We start from the raw sequence: 22429 nt of genomic DNA, 5'->3' as shown, positions 1-22429 counted from the left end.
TTTATTAGGAATTCTTACTTGAAAAGCTGAGCTACATTATGTCAGAAAAAGGAATGCTAAAGGGCTGGAGGTGGTTAGAGAGAGATAAAGGGAGCCCCATGAAAAAGCATTCCAAGCAGTATAGGGAAAGGGAGAGGGAGAGGCAGGCAGTGCTATATCTCTGGTTACTCTAATTTGAAGTCATAAGGGAGGAGAGAGGGTATGGAGATGTATAATGGGAAGACCTAGATTTAAGTTCTACTTCCATGGTCTGGCTAGGTGATCTTGAACAAATTATTGTCTGTGGTAAATAGACATTTCTTTTTCAGCAAAACAGAGGTGAAAATGGTACCTGCAAGCTACCATACAATATGCATGAAAGTACTCTGCAACTTAGGAAATATCCCAACACAAATGGTGGTGGTTGTTATAGATGATGGAAAGAATGCTGTTATCTGAAAATACTTTTTTTTTTTTTAAGGAGAGTGAAGACTGCTGATGCTTTCACATACTTTATTTATTTATTTTTTTATTTATTTATGATAGTTACACACAGAGAGAGAGAGAGAGAGAGGCAGAGACACAGGCAGAGAGAGAAGCAGGCTCCATGCACCGGGAGCCCGATGTGGGACTCGATCCCGGGTCTCCAGGATCGCGCCCTGGGCCAAAGGCAGGCGCTAAACTGCTGCGCCACCCAGGGATCCCTGAAAATACTTTTAATATAGCATGTGTTTTTAAAAATGCCTATTCATGTATATACATATATATGTATGAATGTATATATATATATATATATATATATATATATATATATATATATAAAATCAGGACCTAGAGGGTTAAAATGTTTTGTGTTAGATATGCAACTCTGTGAGAACACTATCAGGTATAACAGGAGAGGTGTTTTTTTTGCTTCTGTTTAGTGTGATATTGATCTCAGAGAGCCATTAGAAATCACTCCTGGCCATCTTAGTTCAGATTTATTTTGCTTACCCTGGGAAGGTCTGAACCCATGATCAAGGGCCAAGAATTTCAAGTGTATTCTTGGCTTTGGCCCTGTTTCTGAGTAGCATTCGGGAAACCTACTGTTATTCATTGATTTTCTGATTGCTAGAGAGGTAGTGGTCGTGCATAATTATTTCACATGGAAAATTCCACAGCTACAGATTTAAATACGGTTTAATTAACACATAAGCTATAAGAGGATTTATTATGATTCTTAGATATGAAATGTCAAATTTTGAAGTAATGCTCTAGGAGCATTTTGGACTGTAGAGAAAGGGAAACTTTTTAATGTTTTAAAAGCAACTTTCCTTGTGTTGAGTTAGTAATAATGGCTTTTCAAACCTAGTTATCATCTTTTTACAAGAAGATGGAGTATGAGTAAGGTTGGCTGCCATTCTGAAACTTTAATACTTCACAAAGTGGTGGAGGTACATGTTTGCTTTTCCTTCCAGCTTCTTCATCTGGTTGGTGCATTGAATTTTAAAGGGTGTACTTGAGCTAGTACATGCTACTTAAAAAGAGAACACTCTCTTACAAGTAGTTGATGGAAAAGCTCATTAAAATTCTATGTATGGGGCACTTCTCCTTTCCCTCTACTCTCTCTGGAACACTCTTAGAAAAGAATTATTAGGCTAGCAATAAGTCAGAACTTCAGTAATGACTGGGGTATGGACTCCAGACAATTGCCTTCTCATCCTCTTATTTCATCTTGGCCCTACTCATGACACTTAAACCCAACCCTGATGCCAAAGAGAAGGTATATGAAACGCTCTTCCCTCAGCCTATTGTGTCTGGGGAAAACAGAGATCACCTCATCCCTGAATCTTTTGTAATTTGTGGAATCACTGAGTGAGTCTCTATCACAGACTTCAAATTTAGTCTGATCAGAGACATCAAATGTCATTGAGCAGTACCCCCTAAACTTCCCTATCAAGTCACCATCCATGCCTTGACTTGTGGACATCTTGTCAGGGGGTGTCCCCTACCTCACATGGAAGTGGTCTCCCTATTCAGAAAGATATAACTGTTACTGAGCAAGAAGGCAGGGAACATGAACAGTTGTCAGAGTCATTAACAATAGCTGGGGTCATGAACATCAAAGATACTAATGACTTTGAATTTCATTTGCTCAGTTGGGAGAGCTGATTTAAGCAGAGGAATAATCCGAGCAGCGCTGTACTTTTAGAAAGTGAATTTAGCAGTTGTTTAGAAGACAAGGTGTAGCAGATTGGATCAGGGGCATGGAAACCACGTGAAAGACAACTATCAAGCACCTAGTGAGGGATGCTGAGGTCCCCAGGATAGGTGAGGGAAGCACCGAACCCCTGGTTCTTAACTCTGACAGTTCATCAGGGTCACCTCAGCATCTTATGGATGCCTCGGACCCATGGCCCTGGATTCTGAGACAGTTGGAGCAGGGTCATTTTGTGATCATTTGACCTTTAAATACTACAGGGGTGATTCTGCTATGCTGACAGAATTTATATCTGCGGTAATAGTAGCAGTGCATAATCCTTGAGCCCTGAGCTTGTGCTGAGCTCTTTACATATAGTAACTCCTTAAATCTCCTGGGACATATATGCTGCTTTATGCCCGATTCACAGATGAGGAAAGTAAGTCCAGAGATGTGGATTTGGTGGCCCCAGATCCCATGAGTCAGTGGGAGAGCCAGGATCAGAACTCAGGCCAAGCTGACTCCAAAGCTTTGCTGAAATAGGATTTAAAACAAAAACAAAAACAAACTTGGTGTATTGTTTTATGAAAGTAACATAATATTAGCCAGTTTTTCCCAAAAGACACCATAATCTTTTCAAGTTTATAGAACTTGAAAGTCACACGTAAGATTTTAAAAGAAGGTGTATGCTTAAAATATTAAATTACAGGAAAAAATTATTTATTTTAAAGTTATTTTTTTCTGCTTCCTGAGCCAACCCAGCATGCTTTTCCTGGCTTGTGTTCTTTCTGCTGCTACCAGAGGAAGAACAGAAAGATGATGTCATCTGATATTTTCCCCCCGCTGAGTCACTAAAAGAATAAAATGAAATATATCTTTAATTCAGGAATTCCTTTACGGACACACAGAAAATCTAGTTTTCAGCCATGCCTATGATGTCTGTTAAGAACAGAAACACATCTCCAAAGGAAGTCACTGATGCTCTTAGCAGGAACAATTTTGGTAAAGTATCTTGCACAAGCTGGAAATTTAACAAAGGGTTACACTGATATTTATAAAAACACAGAGTTCTCAAAACTAAACTTTCCCCCTCATATTAAGATCGTCACAGCATTAACTCAGAAAAAGTTTTGAAATCAGCCATCTAGGTACACTGCACTGAAATCTTTTAGTGCTTCTATGATTATTATTATTATTATTATTATTATTAGTTCCCTCTTTCCCTTCAACAAATTTTCTGGGACATGTGGGTGCCAAGTGCAGTTGAAATGGCCAGGAGGAGTGCTAGCCAGGGGCCAGAAACTCACCACGGAGGTCACAGTAAATAAAAGTTGTCACACAAATGGGGACCAAAGGACAGAATCAGAACTGCTTGAACTTTGTAGAATTTCTTCAGTCAGTGGGTAATCCAAAGTTTGAATATAGGAACATCATAAGCCATACGAATATGTCTAGTTTTTACCTCCAATGAAAGAAGGACTTTCAACCAGGACCAAAGAAGACCACTGGTGGGATGTTAACATGGTCACCGATGGATGGTGATGTTATGAATGATTTCATTTTTTTCTTTTCCTCTTTAAACAATTTAAAATGTGGGATCCCTGGGTGGCGCAGCAGTTTGGCACCTGCCTTTGGCCCAGGGCGTGATCCTGGAGACCCGGGATCGAATCCCACATCGGGCTCCTGGTGCATGGAGCCTGCTTCTCCCTCTGCCTGTGTCTCTGCCTCTCTCTCTCTCTGTGACTATCATAAATAAATAAATAAAAAATTTTAAAAAAATTAAACAATTTAAAATGTGATTTCCCTTTATCCTTCTGCAAGATAGTAGATCATTGAATAGTCTGCTGTCAATATTAGAATCTAGGTGCTTGCTTAAAGAAATGCTGGTTGCTGTCAGTTATTTCTTGACTAAATGGATGTGCACTTATATTTTGTTTTTAGATCCAAGAGTTGAAGACTGGCTCCTCATGTCCTCACCTCTGCCACAAACCATCATCCTGGGACTCTATGTCTATTTTGTCACTTCTCTAGGACCAAAGCTCATGGAGAATCGAAAGCCCTATGAACTGAAGAAAGCAATGATAACGTACAATTTTTCCATAGTACTCTTTTCTGTGTATATGTGTTATGAGGCAAGTGTCTTCAGTATTCCTAATGGAAGAATTTTGCTTGAATCTTCCTGTATTTCTGTCATTGTTTCTTGTTATGATTATAATGATAACTGAGATATAAGGAATTTTAGAAATTTATCTTAAATCTTTGCCCAAAAAATTGTTATGTATGGACCAGATATTGAGCTATTTAGAGGATCTCAGTATAGTCTACTTCACAAGTAGTGAGAAAAATTAACATTAAGTCCGGTAACTTGCAACAGTTAATCTTAACAGATGATTGAATGAATCCATAAGTGTTGGTTTTAAGGCAACTCATACTTGAAGTTATGTAACTCTCAAAGTAACATTCAAAATAACATGCCTGGTTATTGGAGAACTGATATCTGAATCCAGGTCTGTCTGACATTGGGAGCTCATCTTGACTCTGTAATGAGTTATCATCACCATGGTAGGAACTTCTGATGAGCTATAAGATGGTAGACTGTTTAGGTTTGGTTTAGCTGGCCCTTGTGGGGACAGAGAATTTAAATTCATACAAAGCAGTAGGTGAAGGAACCTGTCCCTTGTCAATAAGAGAGAGTGGGATCTTCCAGGCCCAAGAGTAGACTCATGGATTCTCTCTCACCTACTGTACTATTAACAACCTTCACCAGCCTCACTTACCTGCTTTTCTGGGATTCTTTGCTTCTTTTCCAATACTGGCTGGCTTTCTCATCTTCCACTCCTTATTTACTTCTTTGCTGCATAGCTTGTGCTTCCACATAACTGAAAAACTCTTGAGGGCCCACCATGACCCCTGCAGCCCCTCTTGACCTCTCCATATGTATCCCTCCAACTTGATTCCCACTGCAGATCTACCTGATTGAGTCACCTTATATTTGTTGTAGCTTCATTTCTCATTGGCTTCCCTAAAGTCTGGACTTGCCTTGCTACCTTCTATTTCTTCTACGTATTTACCAAAATTAACTACAGGCTACCTTACTGTTATGGATCACAAGTAACTGAAAGGGAAGGGTTAGTAGAGGTGAGGAGCAGAAAAAATACATGCTCTTACCAAGTTATGAGGGCGGGGAAACAGCCTATAGGACAGTGAAGTGCAGACCTAGAAGCCAGGAGACAAAGAGCTATTAATACCAGTCATGCTACTAACCAACTGCCTGATTTTTGAGCAAGTTATTTAACCTCTCTGGGCCTTAGTTCTCCCATTTTATAGAGTCAAGGTGAAACCAAATTGTTTCTCACGTCCCTTTATACTCTATGTCTGATTATGTTATTCAGTGTGATGTCCCCAAATATGTTTCTCAGGAAAAGAATTTAATTATAGCCATTAAGTTTGGGTTCCTACTTTAGCAAATACAGTGTAAAAGAAGTTTTGAAAATATCTGAATTTGGCAGTTTCTATTTCCCATTAATCACTCATACTAGAGTTACTTATATGCCAAAGTTGGGGTTTATTACCTGCCAAATACAAATTATTGCTCCTTCTTCTTGATAGCCTGAAACATAGAAATATATGTCAAAAGCTCCATAGACTATTAGAATGTTCTTAAATTTAGTATCAGGAAAGCACCAATTTTACTCTCTCTTTAAACAAAGACTCTTGGCAGCTGGTCAGCATATCATGTACAGGACACTGAACACATGGTTTATTGGGTAGAGCATAATTACATTAGGTATACAGAGGAAACACCTCCACTTATGAATGTTAGGGAAAATATGAACAAGATGGGTTATAAATCTTGAAAACATGAGCAAGATGAAAGGGGAGTATATCACACAAAAGGAACCCACATGCCTGACTGTAGAGTGATGGTTTTTGAATGTGCTAGTTACTTGGCACCAGTCAGACATTGATAAAGAGAGACCAGTGAAGATCTCACAGGAGACCATGTCACAGAGCTTCTGTTGTTCAGCTCAGTCCTTTTTTGAGGTATGGTAAAGTGGAAAGCCAATCATCCCAGTTAAGTAAGTGGACTTTCAGTTTTACTTGCAGCAATCAGAAGAGAATCTGAATGGAAGAGAATATGATGGTCACTGACAGATCAGGATTTTGTAGAATTAGCTATTTTTATACACATCCCCTTGTTCCTTTGAGAAAAACTTGTTGATTTGTTTTTGTAAGTCATTTTTCTAACCCATAAAATATGTCTTTTCTGATCATCTTTGTAAAGATTTCACCATTTACCAAGTTGACAGTGGAATTAAATATCTTAGGAATCAAGGTAGGAGCTAATATCAGGAAAGGATGGTATGAGTTTGAATACCATGGTCTAAAGAGTTGTTCTTTCTCTTATGCATCTTATTGGTTTTCAGCATTAAAATATTTTGATAAACCTCATAAATTTTTGCTTTTAAAAACTAATTTATGGTGAAGTTTTCATTTTAGCTTTAATAGTAATTAAAAATAGAAATTTAGAAGGTGCACTCATGGCAGAAAATGATGTAACCATTGTACTGAGAAATAAGACATTCCAGGGAAGATGCTGGGACTTGTGAGAATAGGATGTTAGAGAAGAGCTGATTGTATTGTCAGAACACTCAGTTAAGCCAACCATTTAATTTATACACTCATTTAAAAGTAGAGCCCTTAGCTCTTCATTTTCAGATACTGTTTTTTTTCATTTCCTTAGTTTCTGTTTGAATCAGATACTCTTTTAAAAGAACTTCCCCCCATCCTACTAAAAGAATGTCAAAATAATCTTTGAATTAAGGTTCAGATAACAACAATAGACCCTTTCTTCTCACCACTAGTCTAAGGTCACTTTGTGGGTGTGCTGGAATTAAGACATGCCATTTTGCACTCTTCTTGTTAACATTTTCCTCTCTTACTCATCATGGGAATCCAAAATTAACTGATCTCTGAGTCTTGTGTTTGATCAATCTTGATTTTTAAGAGTCATGGACTACCACTTCACATTACACACACTAGCCAAAAACAGGAAAACCCAGTTGTGGCAGCCATCTAATGAGTACAGTGAGAAATTCTGGTTTGCCCATTTACTTATTGACTGATTGAGAAGATTAGACATCACCAGAAAAGACTGTTTTCAGACCTTGCTATCCCCTTCAGAGTATGTAAACGTATTTACAGGCATATATAGATATACATATGTGTACATATACTGGCATATTACCAACCAGTGTTTGCTATATAGGCAAAACACCCAAATGTTTTATTCTCCACTGTATCAGAATAATCATTCCAAGACATGGACATTTGAGTCAGAAAAAAGTTGATGTAGGTAATATATGAGTATACAATTTTGAAAATGCTTGTTGCTTTGATTATCAAAGGAGTTCCCAGTCTGTAATTGTTCTAGCCTGCCTTTTCGTCTGCACTGCATGCGGAGTCAACTGTGATTGTGGTAAAGAGACACAATCCAAAGTCCTGTTGTTATAGCTGTTGAGCAGATGCTTCGTCCTTTAATGTACATATGCTCTCTTCCAGTTTGTGATGTCTGGCTGGGGCACAGGTTATTCATTTCGATGCGAAATTGTTGACTACTCACAGTCACCTTCAGCACTGAGGGTGAGTTTTCTTTGGAAAAACTCATAATTCAAATTAAATGTTAAAACATTTTAGACTCTTTTTTAAACACTTATGTGAACTCAGAAGAAGTAAATGACTCGATTATCAAATTATATGTACAGAAAAAAAAAGCTAAAAATGATCAGAAAGAATCAAACATAAAGTCAGGTATGTGGTTTACTGCTAAATGAAAGTTGGTGCTCTTATTTTTTACCTTCCTGGATTTAAAAATAAATTCATATCTGGTTCCTCAAACAATTAAAGATAGAATTACCATAGGATCTGGCAATTCCATTTCTGGATACTTAACTAGAAGAACTGAACACAGAGACTCAAAGAAATATTTGTATACCCATAGTCACAGCAGCACTTTTTGCAGTAGCCAAGAAATAGAGGCAACCCAAATGTCCACGGACAGATGAACAGATAAAGAAAATGTGGTACATACATGCAATGGAATAATCCCCAGCCTTAGCAGGGAAAAAAATCTGACATGTGCTGTAACACTGATGGACCTGGAGGACATTTCACTGAGTGGAATTATCCAGGCACAAAAGGACAAATACCGTATGATTCTATTATGTGAAATACCTGGAGTAGTTAGAATCAGAGTCGGAAAGTAAAATGGTAGTTGTCAAGGGATGGTGGGGAAGGGAGGTAAAGAGTGATTATTTAGTAGGTACAGAGTCTCACTTTTGCAAGATGAGAAGAGATTTACAGATGAATGGTGGTGATGGTTGCACAAAAATGAGAATGCCACCAAACTGAACACTTACAAATGGTAAATTCAGTATGTATATTTTGCCAAAATTAAAAAAATAAAAATTTCCTCCACATAAAAAATAAAATAAATTCGTATCTATGTGTGTTTCTGCAGATGGCACGCACCTGCTGGCTTTATTACTTCTCCAAATTTATTGAGCTGTTAGATACTGTGAGTATGTGGTTACCACATTTGGTAAATGTTTGATCTTTTAGTGGAAGCAATAAACTGCTGGAGTTAATCTGTCTGATAATTCTTGTTATCTTTCCACTTCCGGCAGAACTCCAATTATTTTTTACCTTTTATTATCAGTAATTTTAGAAAATCGGATAAGCATTTTTTTTCAATCTTTTGCAAACTCCAAAAGCTCTTGTTATGTATCTACTACCTGATTAAGATAAGTATGTAACTGTCACATATTCTGCAAAACTGTGCATCTTTATGGAGATGGATAACTAGTGTTTGGGGAAGCAAGTTCATGAAGCAAAGAACAGAGAACATTTTACCTTGCGTTCTTTTGATATAAACCAAAGCACTATGTCATCCATATTCCTTTAAGAGGATAAATGCTTCAAAATTCATAAACTTACATTAGGATGTTAGCCCTGGGATATCAGTAATTTTGATAACAACAAAACTATCTCCATCTGCCTTTCTGAAGTTTATGCTTACTAGATCTTCTCTCTTCCAACTTAAGATCCTGTTGAGGATCAACTCTGAATTTTGGTGACTGGGCTCTGGGAGAAGCAAGTGCCATGGATTAGGGTCCATGATGAAAGGAGAAAACCTACTTCTGTTTTCAGAGTCGCTTAGGAAAGCTGGACATTTATTTCATTGTTGGGGCATGTGGATCTCAGTTATTCTGGAACCAGTTCTGAGTCTAAGACAACTGTGTTCTCTCCTCAGAATACATATTATAAATACCTATTACAGATTGTGTATTTTTTGTAGCAAATCTCAACATGCTTCACCTTCTCAGCTGAATGATCACATACTGTTAGAATTGGAAGGGACTTTAGTGAGCATAGAATACAGTGGTTCTTAAACTTGGGCATGCCTTAGAATCACCTAGAGGGCTTGTTAACACACAGATAACATGCACCCCACCCCTACAGTTTCTGGTTCAGTATATTGGGCTCAAGAAGTTGCATCTCTTTTAAGTTCTCAGGTGATGTTGTTGCTCTTGGTCCAGGGTCCACACTGGGAGACCCTGGTTGTAGTTCAGTGGTTCTAAGCCATCATGGTTCAGGAGAATTAACTGCATTAGAAAAAGCAACCACCACCACCACACACAAAAAAAAACCCTGGCCCTCACCTCTAGAGATTTGGTGCCAGATGGTCTACAGTCAGAGACTAGGCATAGCAATTTTTATAAAGTTTCTTGGACATTGTAATATGTAGCCAGGGTTGAGAACCACTGATCTGGTCCAGAGCCCTCAATCTGAAAATAAATTGAAGCCAGAAAGGTAAGTAACTCACCCAGAGGAATGCCGCTACTGCCTGGGACCAGGACCCCAGATAGTTGATGTGGGGCTTTTCCTTTGCATCCTGCATCATGCTGCCTTCTTCCATGTGCATAAGCAAATGCATTTTGGCTTCATTGTTCTGCTTTGCCTGTGCTCATTTCCAGGTTCCATAAGGAAACTGTTGCTACCTCTATGTCCTTCCCTAAACCGCATTTCTCAAATACTGCTATGGATACTTCTATTTGTGCTGTTCTGCTTAGTTCTATATTTAGAAGTCTGACTCATCACTGGTATTCTGAATTTTGAATATTTCTTGAACACTTAATTCTGCTTTTGAATTTTTTTAAAACCCACTCCCCTGTAAAAGCCTTCCAGTTCTCCTCCTTGTTTGTTTGTAGGGTTTCTGCAAACCATGAGTACATTCAGTCTGGATAGTGCCTTTGTTGCCTTTCTCATTTTTCCCAGGCTGCTTTTTCCCCCCATCCTATTTCCCCAAATCCCCTTGAGTTCTTCCCTTTTCATCTTTCTTTAATAATTATATGCTAACTTTTGCTCTGTTGCAAGTCCTCCTTTCCCTTATCTAAATTGGTAGGCTATCTTAGAGAGCAATATAAAGTAATTTCTGTCCTAAGAATTGAGACTCTCTGCTTTCCCATATACTTTAAAATCCACGTGGATGTTTTCCTACCAGTAACATTTCTTTCAATGATATTTGACTAAGTTCTTCACTTTCCATTTTTGATTTTCAAATCTGCATACATTTTCTTTAACACTTTTTTATTGATTCTCCCATGACTAGTCATCATATCTAAGTTTCTTAATACTAATTAGCTTTTAAGCTGCCCCTTGGAGAATCAGCTGCTTCTATGAGCATTCTCTAAGGCAGCCCTTTGAATGTAAATTATGATGTTTGTACTTTGCCAGTATTTTTGTAACAGTAGATAAATCATTGCATGATTTTCTATGAACTTGATTTTTTTAAAATTATTTCAGATCTTTTTTGTTCTGCGTAAGAAAAATAGCCAAGTGACTTTCCTGCATGTCTTCCATCATACCATCATGCCATGGACCTGGTGGTTTGGAGTCAAATTTGCCGCAGGTAGCCAAGGGAGAGTTGGGATCATGTGTTATAAACAATTACATTTCTGTATGTTGTGAACACAAATTCTTCTGTCCTTATATATGATTTAGAAGAAACTCAAAACATCAAAGAATTACTTTGGTTAAACTTCTGACTTTCATTATTACCTGAAAGATAAATGTGAGACTCTCAACCTAGATCCCTCCCGCACCCCCCATTCTTTAGATACTCATGACTTTTGGGTACGGTCTCCTACTTTTATCCTTTCATTGTTTTGTTTGGATTTTACTCTTTTCCCATATAGTTCTATTAAATATCCTTAAATAAATAAACAGCAAACAAATAAAATGGTAGAAGCCTTAGTTTTATAGAAATATAGTTAGGTATCAGTTCCTTCCAGGTTTCTAGAAAGTTAGAATGTTTTTCTCAAGTTCCAGCCTTCGTTCCTTTCAAAACTCCAGTAACTGATACACATCTCATTCCCTACCAACTCTTTAAAGATGTGTCAAGTTGTGGTGGAAGGATATTGTTTTGATATTATTTTGAAGTCAAAACTGGTTTAAATCAAAAGCTTGGCATCAGACTCTTTTGTTCCTTTGGCATTGGTTTTATGCCTCTGAACATCTAGAATCGGAAAAAACAGTTTAAATAATTTTGCCCTATCATAAAGTGTTAAATAAATGATATCCCCCAAGTACGTATACTTATTAGCAAAAGTTGGTCCGAAGATTTAAGAAATAAATATATCTTAATAAATAAAAAATAAATCTTTCCTAAATTTAAGAAGTCTTTGAGTAAATCTGCAGCCCATGTTAGACAAAGCTTTAAAATTTCTGTGAGTAGCTCATTTCTTTTGGGCATTCTGACTTTACAGGACTAAAATAAGAAACCACAGTTGAAGAATTCTTATATGAGTTTTAGAGTCTCTAGGCATGGGGGAAAATCTTCATGTCCCAGAGAATGAGAGGGCATGAATAAGCCATTGGCATGAAAGAGATACCAGAACCTTAGCAGAGCCAGAAGGACGGTTCCTAACGTGGCTTTTGGGCATCAGATTTTCCAGTATGTGAGGTGTTTCCTTTCCCCAAATTGGCATTTATATGTCATGAATTTTTAAAAAGTAAATGTTGCTGGTTTTTCTTATAATGTATGTTGATGTAAAAATGTAGCTCATGTTATGATAAGATAGTCTCATTTGTGTCCTTTTACAAATCAAGGATAGCTATATTATTTAATTTCCATTATTTTACTTATCTTTGTATGTATTTGTTTTCTCTCACATGCACATAAGTTCTTTGTAGAGTGATATTCATTGGCCAAAAATTGAAAAATACCTAACTACCCATTAATAAAATGATTATGAATTCTTATGTATATATATATATATATAACTGTGAAATGTAAATGATATTGACATCTAGTTCATCTCCTTTAAGCAGTTTGACTCCAAAATTATCAGAAATAGGTGTCTCTTCTATTTTTAAAGTATGCTAGAAAAAGTTCTTTCACACCCTTATAATTTATTTATTCAGATTCTTCTCTGAGACCAGAATATTACAACACTGAAAAATAAGTATAAATAGGAAAAAGATTGGGGAGCAGTACCCCCAAAATACAGTTATTTGGAGGTGCTGACACAAAAAAGAGCTTTCCCTCTCCATCTTTATCTTCCTCTGTATTTTCTGATTTTTCTGTATTGAATAGCTATTAGTTCTATAATGGGAAAAATGAACTTTATTTGAAGAATAGAGTTGAGTACTTTTCTAGTGTCTATTCTTGAGCCATTGATAGTATGGCTTCCATTTCCAAACAGGCATTGCTTTCAATAATGAAAATTTAGACATGAAATTCCTTGGTTTTTCAATGTTACCCTGTTTGTAGACATCAAACACTTTGTAATGAGTTCTTTGTCCACACCTTAATCCCCCTTCTGATTTCAAAATGTAAATACTTTCTTCTCTCTTATATGTTCCTCAAGTCGGCATTTCTGTTCAGTCTTGCATGTGGAATCTAGTAAATACTTGTACACCTAATATCTACTTAGTGACAAGTACAGCAACAAGAGCTGAGATATTTCCAGAAATGTGGTCTGGCATTGACTTTCATTCCTAAAATGAAACTCCAGTTTAAACTGTTCTTTCAAAAATTTGAGCACAGCTGATCTCTATCTAGTATTTAATTTCCTGTTTGCCTGTTGTACAATTCTCTGGCATAATAAGAATTCCAACTTTTCTTTGGAATATGATGCAAATGTTTCTCTGGCAGGTTTTTATATTCGTTATGTACATACTCCCTTCCAGAGATATGTAGAATTGTGATTACTACCCAGGTGATTCCTTTTTCTAAACCAAAGGAATAAAATGAGATGGCACTAATTGTAATTCATTCAGAGATGTTATCTTTGCAAAAGTATTGTTGTAAAGGAGAAAGCAAGATTAGAAAATACTTTATTAGGAAAGCCTTCCAAAGGAGATGTGAAAAACATTATGAATTAAAACGTGACTGTTCTATGAACAAACTTATTAACATATCTGAGAAAATAATAACTAGACAAAATCAGCAAGTTAATTTTATTTGGAAGCTGATTTTGATTAGTAATCCTTAACTAAACCCTGTTAGGTACACTAGTGCTTTGTTAAATTCCTGCCCATTGGATCCTTCTCATTTTAGCACATTTAAATAGTGAAAGATTCTGGATGGAAAATAGTCTTCGACCAATAAAAATGGGGCAGGCATCTTAGAAAGTTTCTGATGTAGTTTGTTTCCTGTGTGTTTATATAATCACAAGACACAAATGGACGTGAGAGGTATTTGGCTTATGCTAAGCAACTTGACTCCTAAACTATCAGAAATAGACAACTACTATATTTTTAAATCACCCTAGAAAAGGTGTTTTCACACCACTATAATTTATTAACTCAAGTTTCTTTGGGGAAAAAAGACTAACCCAAATGTAAATAATAAAAGGTGGGAGGTTGTTAATAAGCTTCATTAATTCAGTTTCTTCTGACTTGAAGTTTATGAAAATTAAAGAATTAGCTGCAATTTTATTTATTTAGGAGAAGAAAGTTTATGAAGCACAGGACAGCATAAATGAGGCACTGGGGGAATATTTAAATAACTCAAAAATAATTTTTTAAAACAGGTTACTTTAAAGGAGTACTTTACCAGTGGTAACATCTAGAAGTATCCAGAATTTCTGCAATTATGAATGATTATTGAAATGTAATCTGTTTCTACTATGCAACAATTTTTATTTTGTTTTAAATTTCCTGTAATATGTAGTGTTTATGAATTTGGTCCTTTTTCTAATGTAATTGTTCCACATTTGTGAGATTTCATTTTATTTCTGGAATTAAAGAAGACTGAAATAAAAAAAAGTAGAATATTTTGGAGAAAAATTTAAATCCCAGATCAGCATCACTAAGCTGAATCAGGCTATATATAAAGAATGCAGCTTCTTCCAGATTGTGCCTCTTAGGAAAGATGCTAAGGAGGAGTTTTTTGGTCTCTTGCCCTACTATCAACTAGTCACCTTGTTACGCCTTACACTGTACTACACAAGTCCAGCTAAAAAGACAATTGAGTTGATCTTTGCTTCTGTTCTCCAGGGTTATTTGTTTCTGTTCTAAATTGAATGTGATCAGTGGGAGATGTAGTGGTTAGAAGAAGAAAACCAAAATAGGAAGTCATAATTGATAGTAATCAAATGGAAGTGTAAACAAAGGTGGCTTAACAATTAATAAATGTTTATTTTGGGAAAACAATAATTGTTTTTAAATAATTAAGGCAAACTCAGCATAGCCTACTAATAAAAGCCAGTGGTTTTATTGCCAAAGTTTTGTAGCACAAGAGAATGGATTGTGATGCATTACAGTGTAATACTGTAATACTATACAGCAGTAAGAAAGGAAGCTACTAATATGCATAGCAACATGGATAAAGATTATCCTGTATAATCCTACTTATATAAAGGTTAATAACAGGAAAACTAGTACTTGATGATAGAAGTCAGCATAAAGATTACATTGGGAGGAGCATATTCTTGGAAGGGAGACGTAGAAACTGTACATGATGTTGGAAATGTTCTATGTGGATGGTTATGGGTGCGTATACCTATGTGCAAAATCATCACTTAAGATTAATGTATTTGTATACTTTATATATGCCAACCCTTACTAAAAAAATGAATTTGATTATTATTATTATTACGCATATACCATTTTTAAAAAGTAACTCAACTTAGTTTGTTAAAGTGAACCTAAATCAAAAGACCATCTTAAGGTTAAGATATAACAATAAATAAAGGCATTCTAACTTATTTTTGAAGATTTACATCTCATTTTACTGAATGAACGTGTTATCCAGTTCCCTCTCATTTAGTAACTATTTAACAACATTGATGTTGTATATGTTTTTCTCTTTACTAAAATTAAAGAAATAATTATTCTGAAATCTCAGTTCAGACAAAAATGAATCATATATTAAGGAGCATTGCCCCCACTTTACAATAATTTTATTTTCCAGGTGGTTTGGGAACATTCCATGCCTTTCTAAATACAGCTGTACATGTAGTCATGTATTCCTACTATGGGCTGTCTGCACTGGGACCAGCCTTCCAGAAGTATCTGTGGTGGAAAAAGTATTTGACATCATTACAACTTGTGAGTAATTAGTTTTCTTTAAAACCAGATATAAAACTAAACTGGAGTCATTTCTCTTCCCTATGAATCAGGATACTAACAAAAGCACAAAAGTCATAAAAAAATAGGAATATAGAATGTATAGCCCCTATATTGCACCCCATCATTATCCTTTCCATCTTATTTAAACTTTTGTCCAGCACTGTGTTGAAAACAAAGTGTATTTGGTAGCCAAGAGTTCAGACAGTTAAACCAGAATGTATATCTTTATGCCATCTTTATACCATTTTATGCTTTTATATAAAATAAATATAATTATGATCAAGATAATCTCAAGGTTATTTGAATCACAACAGGCATAATATTAAATTAGAAGTTAGACATTCCATATTCTTGGTCTAAATGATTTTGAGGAAGAGAATATAACTATGAGGGCATTATAAGTCTCCCCCATCCCTGCCTGTGAGTCTGTTTTTCTTCTAAATGGTAAACATACTTGCTGATTAAAGAGGTAGAGTCACAGTATATCATATATATTGACAAAATTGACAATGCTCTAAATAACCAAGTGCACGGAAATAGTGAAATAAATTATAAATTATTTTAATTCCTACTTTGCAAGAAAATTATTCATAATTGCTTTCTTTTTAAGTATTTTTTTCTGATTATAAAGTAACATATGACTATTGCTGAGAAATTAGAACATCTAATTAAGCAAAGAGAAAGAAAAAATAAACATAATTCCACATATATGTGTATACCAGTTGCTTGATTTGCATTATACTGCATAGACAATTTTGTATTGGGCTTTTTTTTTTCACTTAACCTACTCTTGAATGTTATAAAACCTTTTTAATTATGTGGCAAAATACTCAAATAGAACAAATAATAGATATTTATTATTATCTTGAATATGTTGGTTATACACAAACACACTTGAGTCGAATATTGATAGTGTCACCGAGCCAAGGGTCCCAAAGGTATCATCTTTGTGTCTGCAAAATGAGAGAAATAAGTGTAGCAACTGCATATGCATGTCATCGAAGTTTCTTAAGATAATGAAAGGAAGCTTGAGGATGATCATAAAGAAACTGTGGAAAGCTTAACTATGGTTATAACTGGATAGATGATAGGTAATTGTTATTTATTTTTCTTTATGGCGTTTTACTTTTCTAACATTCCCACAGAGCACATGTTGCCTTTTAATCAGGAGAAAAAAGATATGCAAAAAACCTGGGCATTAGCCTGGGAAATCTTCCCATTAAGCTGTGTAGAATGTCCTGGAACAAAGAGCTCCCGGGCCTCATGAGGACAGTCATCAATGCTGTTTCACTCCTTACAGATTCTCTGCTGTCATTAGCAGGATATATTTTTACCCTGATATAGCTGTGGATGACAAGTGGCAGGTACAAGGACCCAGGGATGCTTTGGTTCCTACAGAATTGCTGGGGCTCTAATTAGAATGTTTGTATTTCCCCCAAATTGAAATACCTCATCTAACAGCAAGACAGAATATTTGAAATCAAAACTCTTAGAGAAAATTAGGCCATAATATAGGAGTCCCATGTGCATTTTGTCAAGTCCAGGACTCAAGACGGAGACTTGCCAAGAAAACCTGCTCTGATGATTCTTTGGGTACAAAAGGGCTGCTGCACTGCACAGCTCTAGGGCCATGTATGTGGGGCCCACTGGAGTTGTGTAGTTGGGCAGAACTGAATAGTGGTTCCCCATTTCCATCTTGATTTTGACTGTCCCACCCACTCTAACACCCATGGAGGCTAGATATAAAGATAAAATTCCATACCCAACAGTAGCCTGGATATGGTTGAAGAGTGTTTAAACATAAGCAGCCAAAGAATGCATTAAATAATTGCTCCTTTGTGACTTCATATCTGAATAATATTTTTCATTCTTTCATCTGTTAGGTCCAGTTCATTATTGTCACCATCCATATAGGCCAGTTCTTTTTCATGGAAGATTGCAAGTACCAGTTTCCAGTCTTTCTGTACATCATTATGAGTTATGGGTGCATCTTTCTGCTGCTCTTTCTCCATTTTTGGTACCGTGCTTACACCAAAGGCCAGAGGCTGCCCAAAACTGTGAAAAACGGAATCTGCAAAAACAAAGATCATTGAAATGCAAGCACAACGTGAATCTATAAATGAGACTGGTATCTTACTTTCCTTGACAATCAAGAGCTATTTCCATGTGAAGTGCATTTTGTATATTTTTCAAAACCAAGAGCTTGTATTTCTATGATAAGTTATTGGGGTTTCTGATATTTGAGAGCCAAAGCTCCCAGATAACAGAGTCTAATTAGAGCCTAAAGCAGGCAGTTTTTCAGCTGCTTTTAAACTTAATCTAAAGGTTTTATTTAATACATTTGTTACAATGAAAGGAGGATATGAAACAGTATAGTACTTTTCAAAGAAGTCCGGTATAGATGAAAAATATCATTAGATATTTTGAACACAGACAGAGATCCATGCTCTACTATAGATTCCTTCTACCAACTCTGAAATTCTAACTGTGGGTTCTGGCTTTGTTGCTTGTTGATTATATTCAGAAGACACTCTGTTTACTCTAGAGTTGTTCTAAAGAGCTAACACTGGTGAAAATTAAGTGAATTTTTGATAAGTTGTCATTTAACGTCACTAACAGTAATTTTTAATGGATCTCTTGTGTAGCTACCAATAGTTCTGCTGGTAAGACTTCCCTACAGCACTTTTGTTGTATATACTGTTTGGAAGTAACAGTTCTTTCGGTTACTACATCAATGCATATGACACTAAGGTTAGGTTAATATTTTGAAAACAAGATGATTTGTTCTGTGGCTTAATGAACACTGTGCTGTTACTATTTTATAGTTAACTTTGTATACTTCCGGAAGGAAGTGAAATTTGTCAATGGAAAAAGTAGGCTGTAGCTCAGTGGGAAAAATCTGTGGTCTGTTGTATGTTACAATGTCACTTTCTCATATTGTCTTGGCTTAAAGGATTATCTGGTTAAATATGTTTTGGTGAGGTATATAAATGTTCATATCATTAGCACACTACAAGCACTTTTAAATCATAAATGATTTCGGACCGCCCATTATACACAGTTTCCAGAGGTGGGTTAGAGTCATTTGTGAAGCAACTGGAAGCAAATGGTGGCACAGAAATTCTCTAGGGACTACTTGGTTATGTAAGGGTGTCTAAATAGAGGAGAAAGAGAGAGGCCGTTTAATAGTTGTTATAGATACAGTGCATGGAAAGCCATTGCCCAGAATTATGCATTAATAACCTGGATTTATATAAACTATATAATGAAGACCTGAAACTCATTTTTGCTTAGTTTTGTTTCTTTACAATTACTGCTTTCTAAAATTCTCTTGTTCTCACGTTTTCTTGTTGGCAAACCAAAAATACTGGTCAATAGAGTTTTGCCCCAGAAGCAATGATATTTGGACATTTCTGAATTTTTCCCTGTTGCTTTCATTCTTGTTATATTTGTACTCAATTTTGAAGAACTACTTATGCTTATATGACTTTAAACAATTAGTCCTTATGGGCCACAGTTATGTAACACACAGTGATAGCATTGTACATCAAAGCTCAAGTTGTTCATCCTTGTAAACTCCTGTAGTTAGGCATATCACCCCAAACATTTAATCTATACCATGGCCTCTTCTCTCACACTTACCAGATTTATAAGGCTATTTGCCTGTAAGTGACCTTTACTTATTTCACTTGCTTACAATATGAGAAGGTGAGAGTTGATAAAGGGGGAAATATCTTATTTTTCTTAAGTAAAAAATTAACAGAAAGCAGAGTTAAAAGAACAGCAGCTATAATTTATTTCTCTGAGGGTCTCAGGGTTCCTTAACTCTTTTCCCATTTTAGCTCTTCACAGCCAGCCAACCTATGCTAAAATGAGACGGTGTCCTAGGTACTTTACCCAATGCACACAACTCCCAAAGACCCAAGCAGGGTAAAGACCAAAAGAAAGCCCAAAGAAAAGATGGGCAAGGAGAGTTTGGTTTTCATAATAGTTTCTGCCCTGCATTGTACAACCTGTTGTAACCTTCCTGTTGTCTTTAAGATGTCTGATTTGCTTGTGAACTAACAGCAACATGTGATGGAACCATGTTCTAAATGATGTGACTAGAAGTGGAGAGCTGGAACATTACATGAAAAGAAATCACAGCTAGCACAAGTATCCTCCATATAAACATCATTAGATCAAAATGAATATCACTGGATGTAGGTTGTACATGGACATTGTCTTATTAAAGGGCTCTGTGGGTCACACAGAGTTTCTGTTAAGGTTTCATCCACTTTTCAGGACTTTATTGCCTTTAGATTTGCTTACGTAACAAAGAGACCAGTTAAAAAACCTGGTTTACAACATGAAGTTCTATGAATCCTTGAAAACCTATGTCTGTACTGTAAATAAATACAAATACAAAATTTTAAATGTCTATGGGATGCTGCTGGTCAATCTTAACTGAGTTGAATTCTTAATTGGGTGGAATATATCGTTCCCTAAATTATAAAATTATGAGTTAATGTTTCCTCAGTTATCTCTTATTTCTGTTAAATTTTTAAAGACTATGGGAAACTCCATGGATATTGTCAAAGTTTGTGTTTGTGTGTGTGTGTGTGTGTGCATGTGTGTCTATTATAATATATTTGTGGTAGTGTGTGTGTGTCTCTTTTATTTTGGAATCTAACTGCATATGTTTGCATGCTAGGTGATTTTAATGCTGAATACTTATGTAACCAGAGCATTTTCCACATTTGTTGCATACTTGGTATATTCAGAGCCCCGCTAGGTATTAGAGTGATACAAAGATACCTTGGGCACAGAGGGGCTTCCTGAAACTTACCAACTGACAGAGGAAATTATGTGACAGGGCATCTAGGTGCCATATGAGTGAACTTTCTGCCACTCAGAAAGCAGGGAAGGCTCTATGAAGGACTTAGATCTTGTGTGTTTAAGATGTACAGAATTTCAAAATGGGTGGTAGGTTAGTGGGCATGGAATTGTAAGTGAAAAGAGATAACAGATCAAGGCCCAGGGAGAGGAAAGTTTAGGAAATGGCCAATAGACCAAATGATAGTGAGGCTTCCCTGCAGTTCATACAGAGAGATGAGACCAGAAAAGGAGGCAGGCTCAGACCTTGGAGGCACCTGGCTGTGGCACATGGGCTTGATTCTCCAGGAAATTGATAACATTCGACTATTTTTGAGACAGATGAGGTTTGATCTAAGCAGTACTTAAGAGGCTTCTGGGGGGTGGGTAGGGTGGTGGCTTTAGATACTAACAGTAGAGCTAAATTTGTTGATTAAGGATGGGTGGAGGAGAGCCAGCATGTGTACCTAGAAAGAAAGGTGGGTGTGAGAGAGCTTCTGAAGGGAGAGTCTCATCTGGTTTGACCATGGATGGGATGGTTAGCAGGGTCTAGGGAAGTGGTGGGGCAGTGTGGAAAGTGGGCTGAATCTGAAGCCATGAAACATGGATGTTAGATGCCAGGTGACCTTGGGCAAGCTAGTTAACCTCTCTCAGCTTCTGTTTCTTCATCTATTAAATGAGAACAATAATACAAGTTCTCCTTGCTACATTGTTCTGTGGCTTAAATGAAATAATGTATTTAAAAGCACTTTATAGTAATTGGTAAAAATATGAACATATGCACAAAGAATACAGATTCAGCAGATTTAAATGGGGAGGAAAAGAAGGTGAGTCCCTAGCCCAAAAGAGAATAAAGGTTATGGTTATTTCTGCTTTAGCTGGAGTAAGGTATTCATGAATGCAGAGGGGATGGGATAAATTGACTGAGGGAAATTTTTTTCTTTTAAAAAAGCAGCATAAATATGTTTCTTTATTCTAGAAATGAAGAGTGAAAAGGTTGCATAAATTGTGGGAAACGGATATGCTTAGGGATAGACACAGATTTCAAATATTTCCCAGCCTCCAGCAGAGCCCCATTGAGGCTAGAGACCATACATTTGTAGTGGTCCCAGTTTGCATAATTGTGTTAGGCCCAAAATCATGTGGGCATGGAGAACACTTGCATTGACCAAAGTGGGGATTTGCAAGGAAGATACAGCAGAACAAGGGAGGTTCTTGAGAATGCCAGCAGGATTGGATGCAGTGATGCATTATGGGAGCTGAGAGTGAGACTCTTAAAGGATAATGGTGCTTATTGAGTTCCTTATATGTCTCATGCATTAAGATTCTCACAATATCCCTGCAAGATAGATGCAATGAGGTAGTTACAGATAAGGAATTGATGCTTTATATTTATGTAAATATACCATTTACATATATTTTAACCAAGATCAGGAAGTTATTAGGTGGTAGAGCTGGATATCAAATCAAATCTCTTTGATTTCGAAGCTCTTACTCTTAGCTCTTATGCTATGCTGCCAAGAAAGGTTGATGGAATAAGGGAATGAACTGATTTGTAAGTTTAACTAGGAATGATGAAAACCTAAAAATAACAGTTACTTAAGATAGAAATTCTTTCTCGTATAAGGTTCCAGAGATAGGCAGTCAGAGTTGGGTTGGTTGCACTATAGTGTCAGAGACCCAGGGACCTTTGGTTTTGCAGGTCTCCATATGTGGCTTCTATTCCCATAGTCAACTCATGACCCAAAATGGATGTTGGAACTCAAGCCATCAATACAC

The 22429-nt window shown here is 36.4% G+C and overlaps 1 protein-coding gene across 3 annotated transcripts in view; it reads left to right on the top strand.

Moving 5' to 3' along the window:
- The window catches only part of ELOVL7 (ELOVL fatty acid elongase 7), a 75708-nt gene extending 55492 nt beyond the window's left edge, over positions 1–20216 (top strand). For 2 of the 3 annotated variants that reach the window (XM_025447094.3, XM_025447095.3), the window contains 6 exons: positions 4100–4290; positions 7721–7801; positions 8679–8735; positions 11024–11129; positions 15639–15775; positions 17680–20216. In XM_025447094.3, coding sequence (XP_025302879.1) covers positions 4100–4290; positions 7721–7801; positions 8679–8735; positions 11024–11129; positions 15639–15775; positions 17680–17889 — 782 coding nt within the window. In that variant the 3' untranslated portion in view covers positions 17890–20216. The remainder of the gene's footprint in view (positions 1–4099; positions 4291–7720; positions 7802–8678; positions 8736–11023; positions 11130–15638; positions 15776–17679) is intronic. The other variant, XM_025447098.3, reaches the window with a different exon arrangement.
- Positions 20217–22429: the final 2213 nt, after the last annotated feature.

Source organism: Canis lupus, chromosome 2 (assembly GCF_003254725.2).
Source record: "Canis lupus dingo isolate Sandy chromosome 2, ASM325472v2, whole genome shotgun sequence".
In the NCBI taxonomy this organism is placed as follows: domain Eukaryota; kingdom Metazoa; phylum Chordata; class Mammalia; order Carnivora; family Canidae; genus Canis; species Canis lupus.
This window is presented reverse-complemented; position numbering and strand designations above follow the sequence as displayed.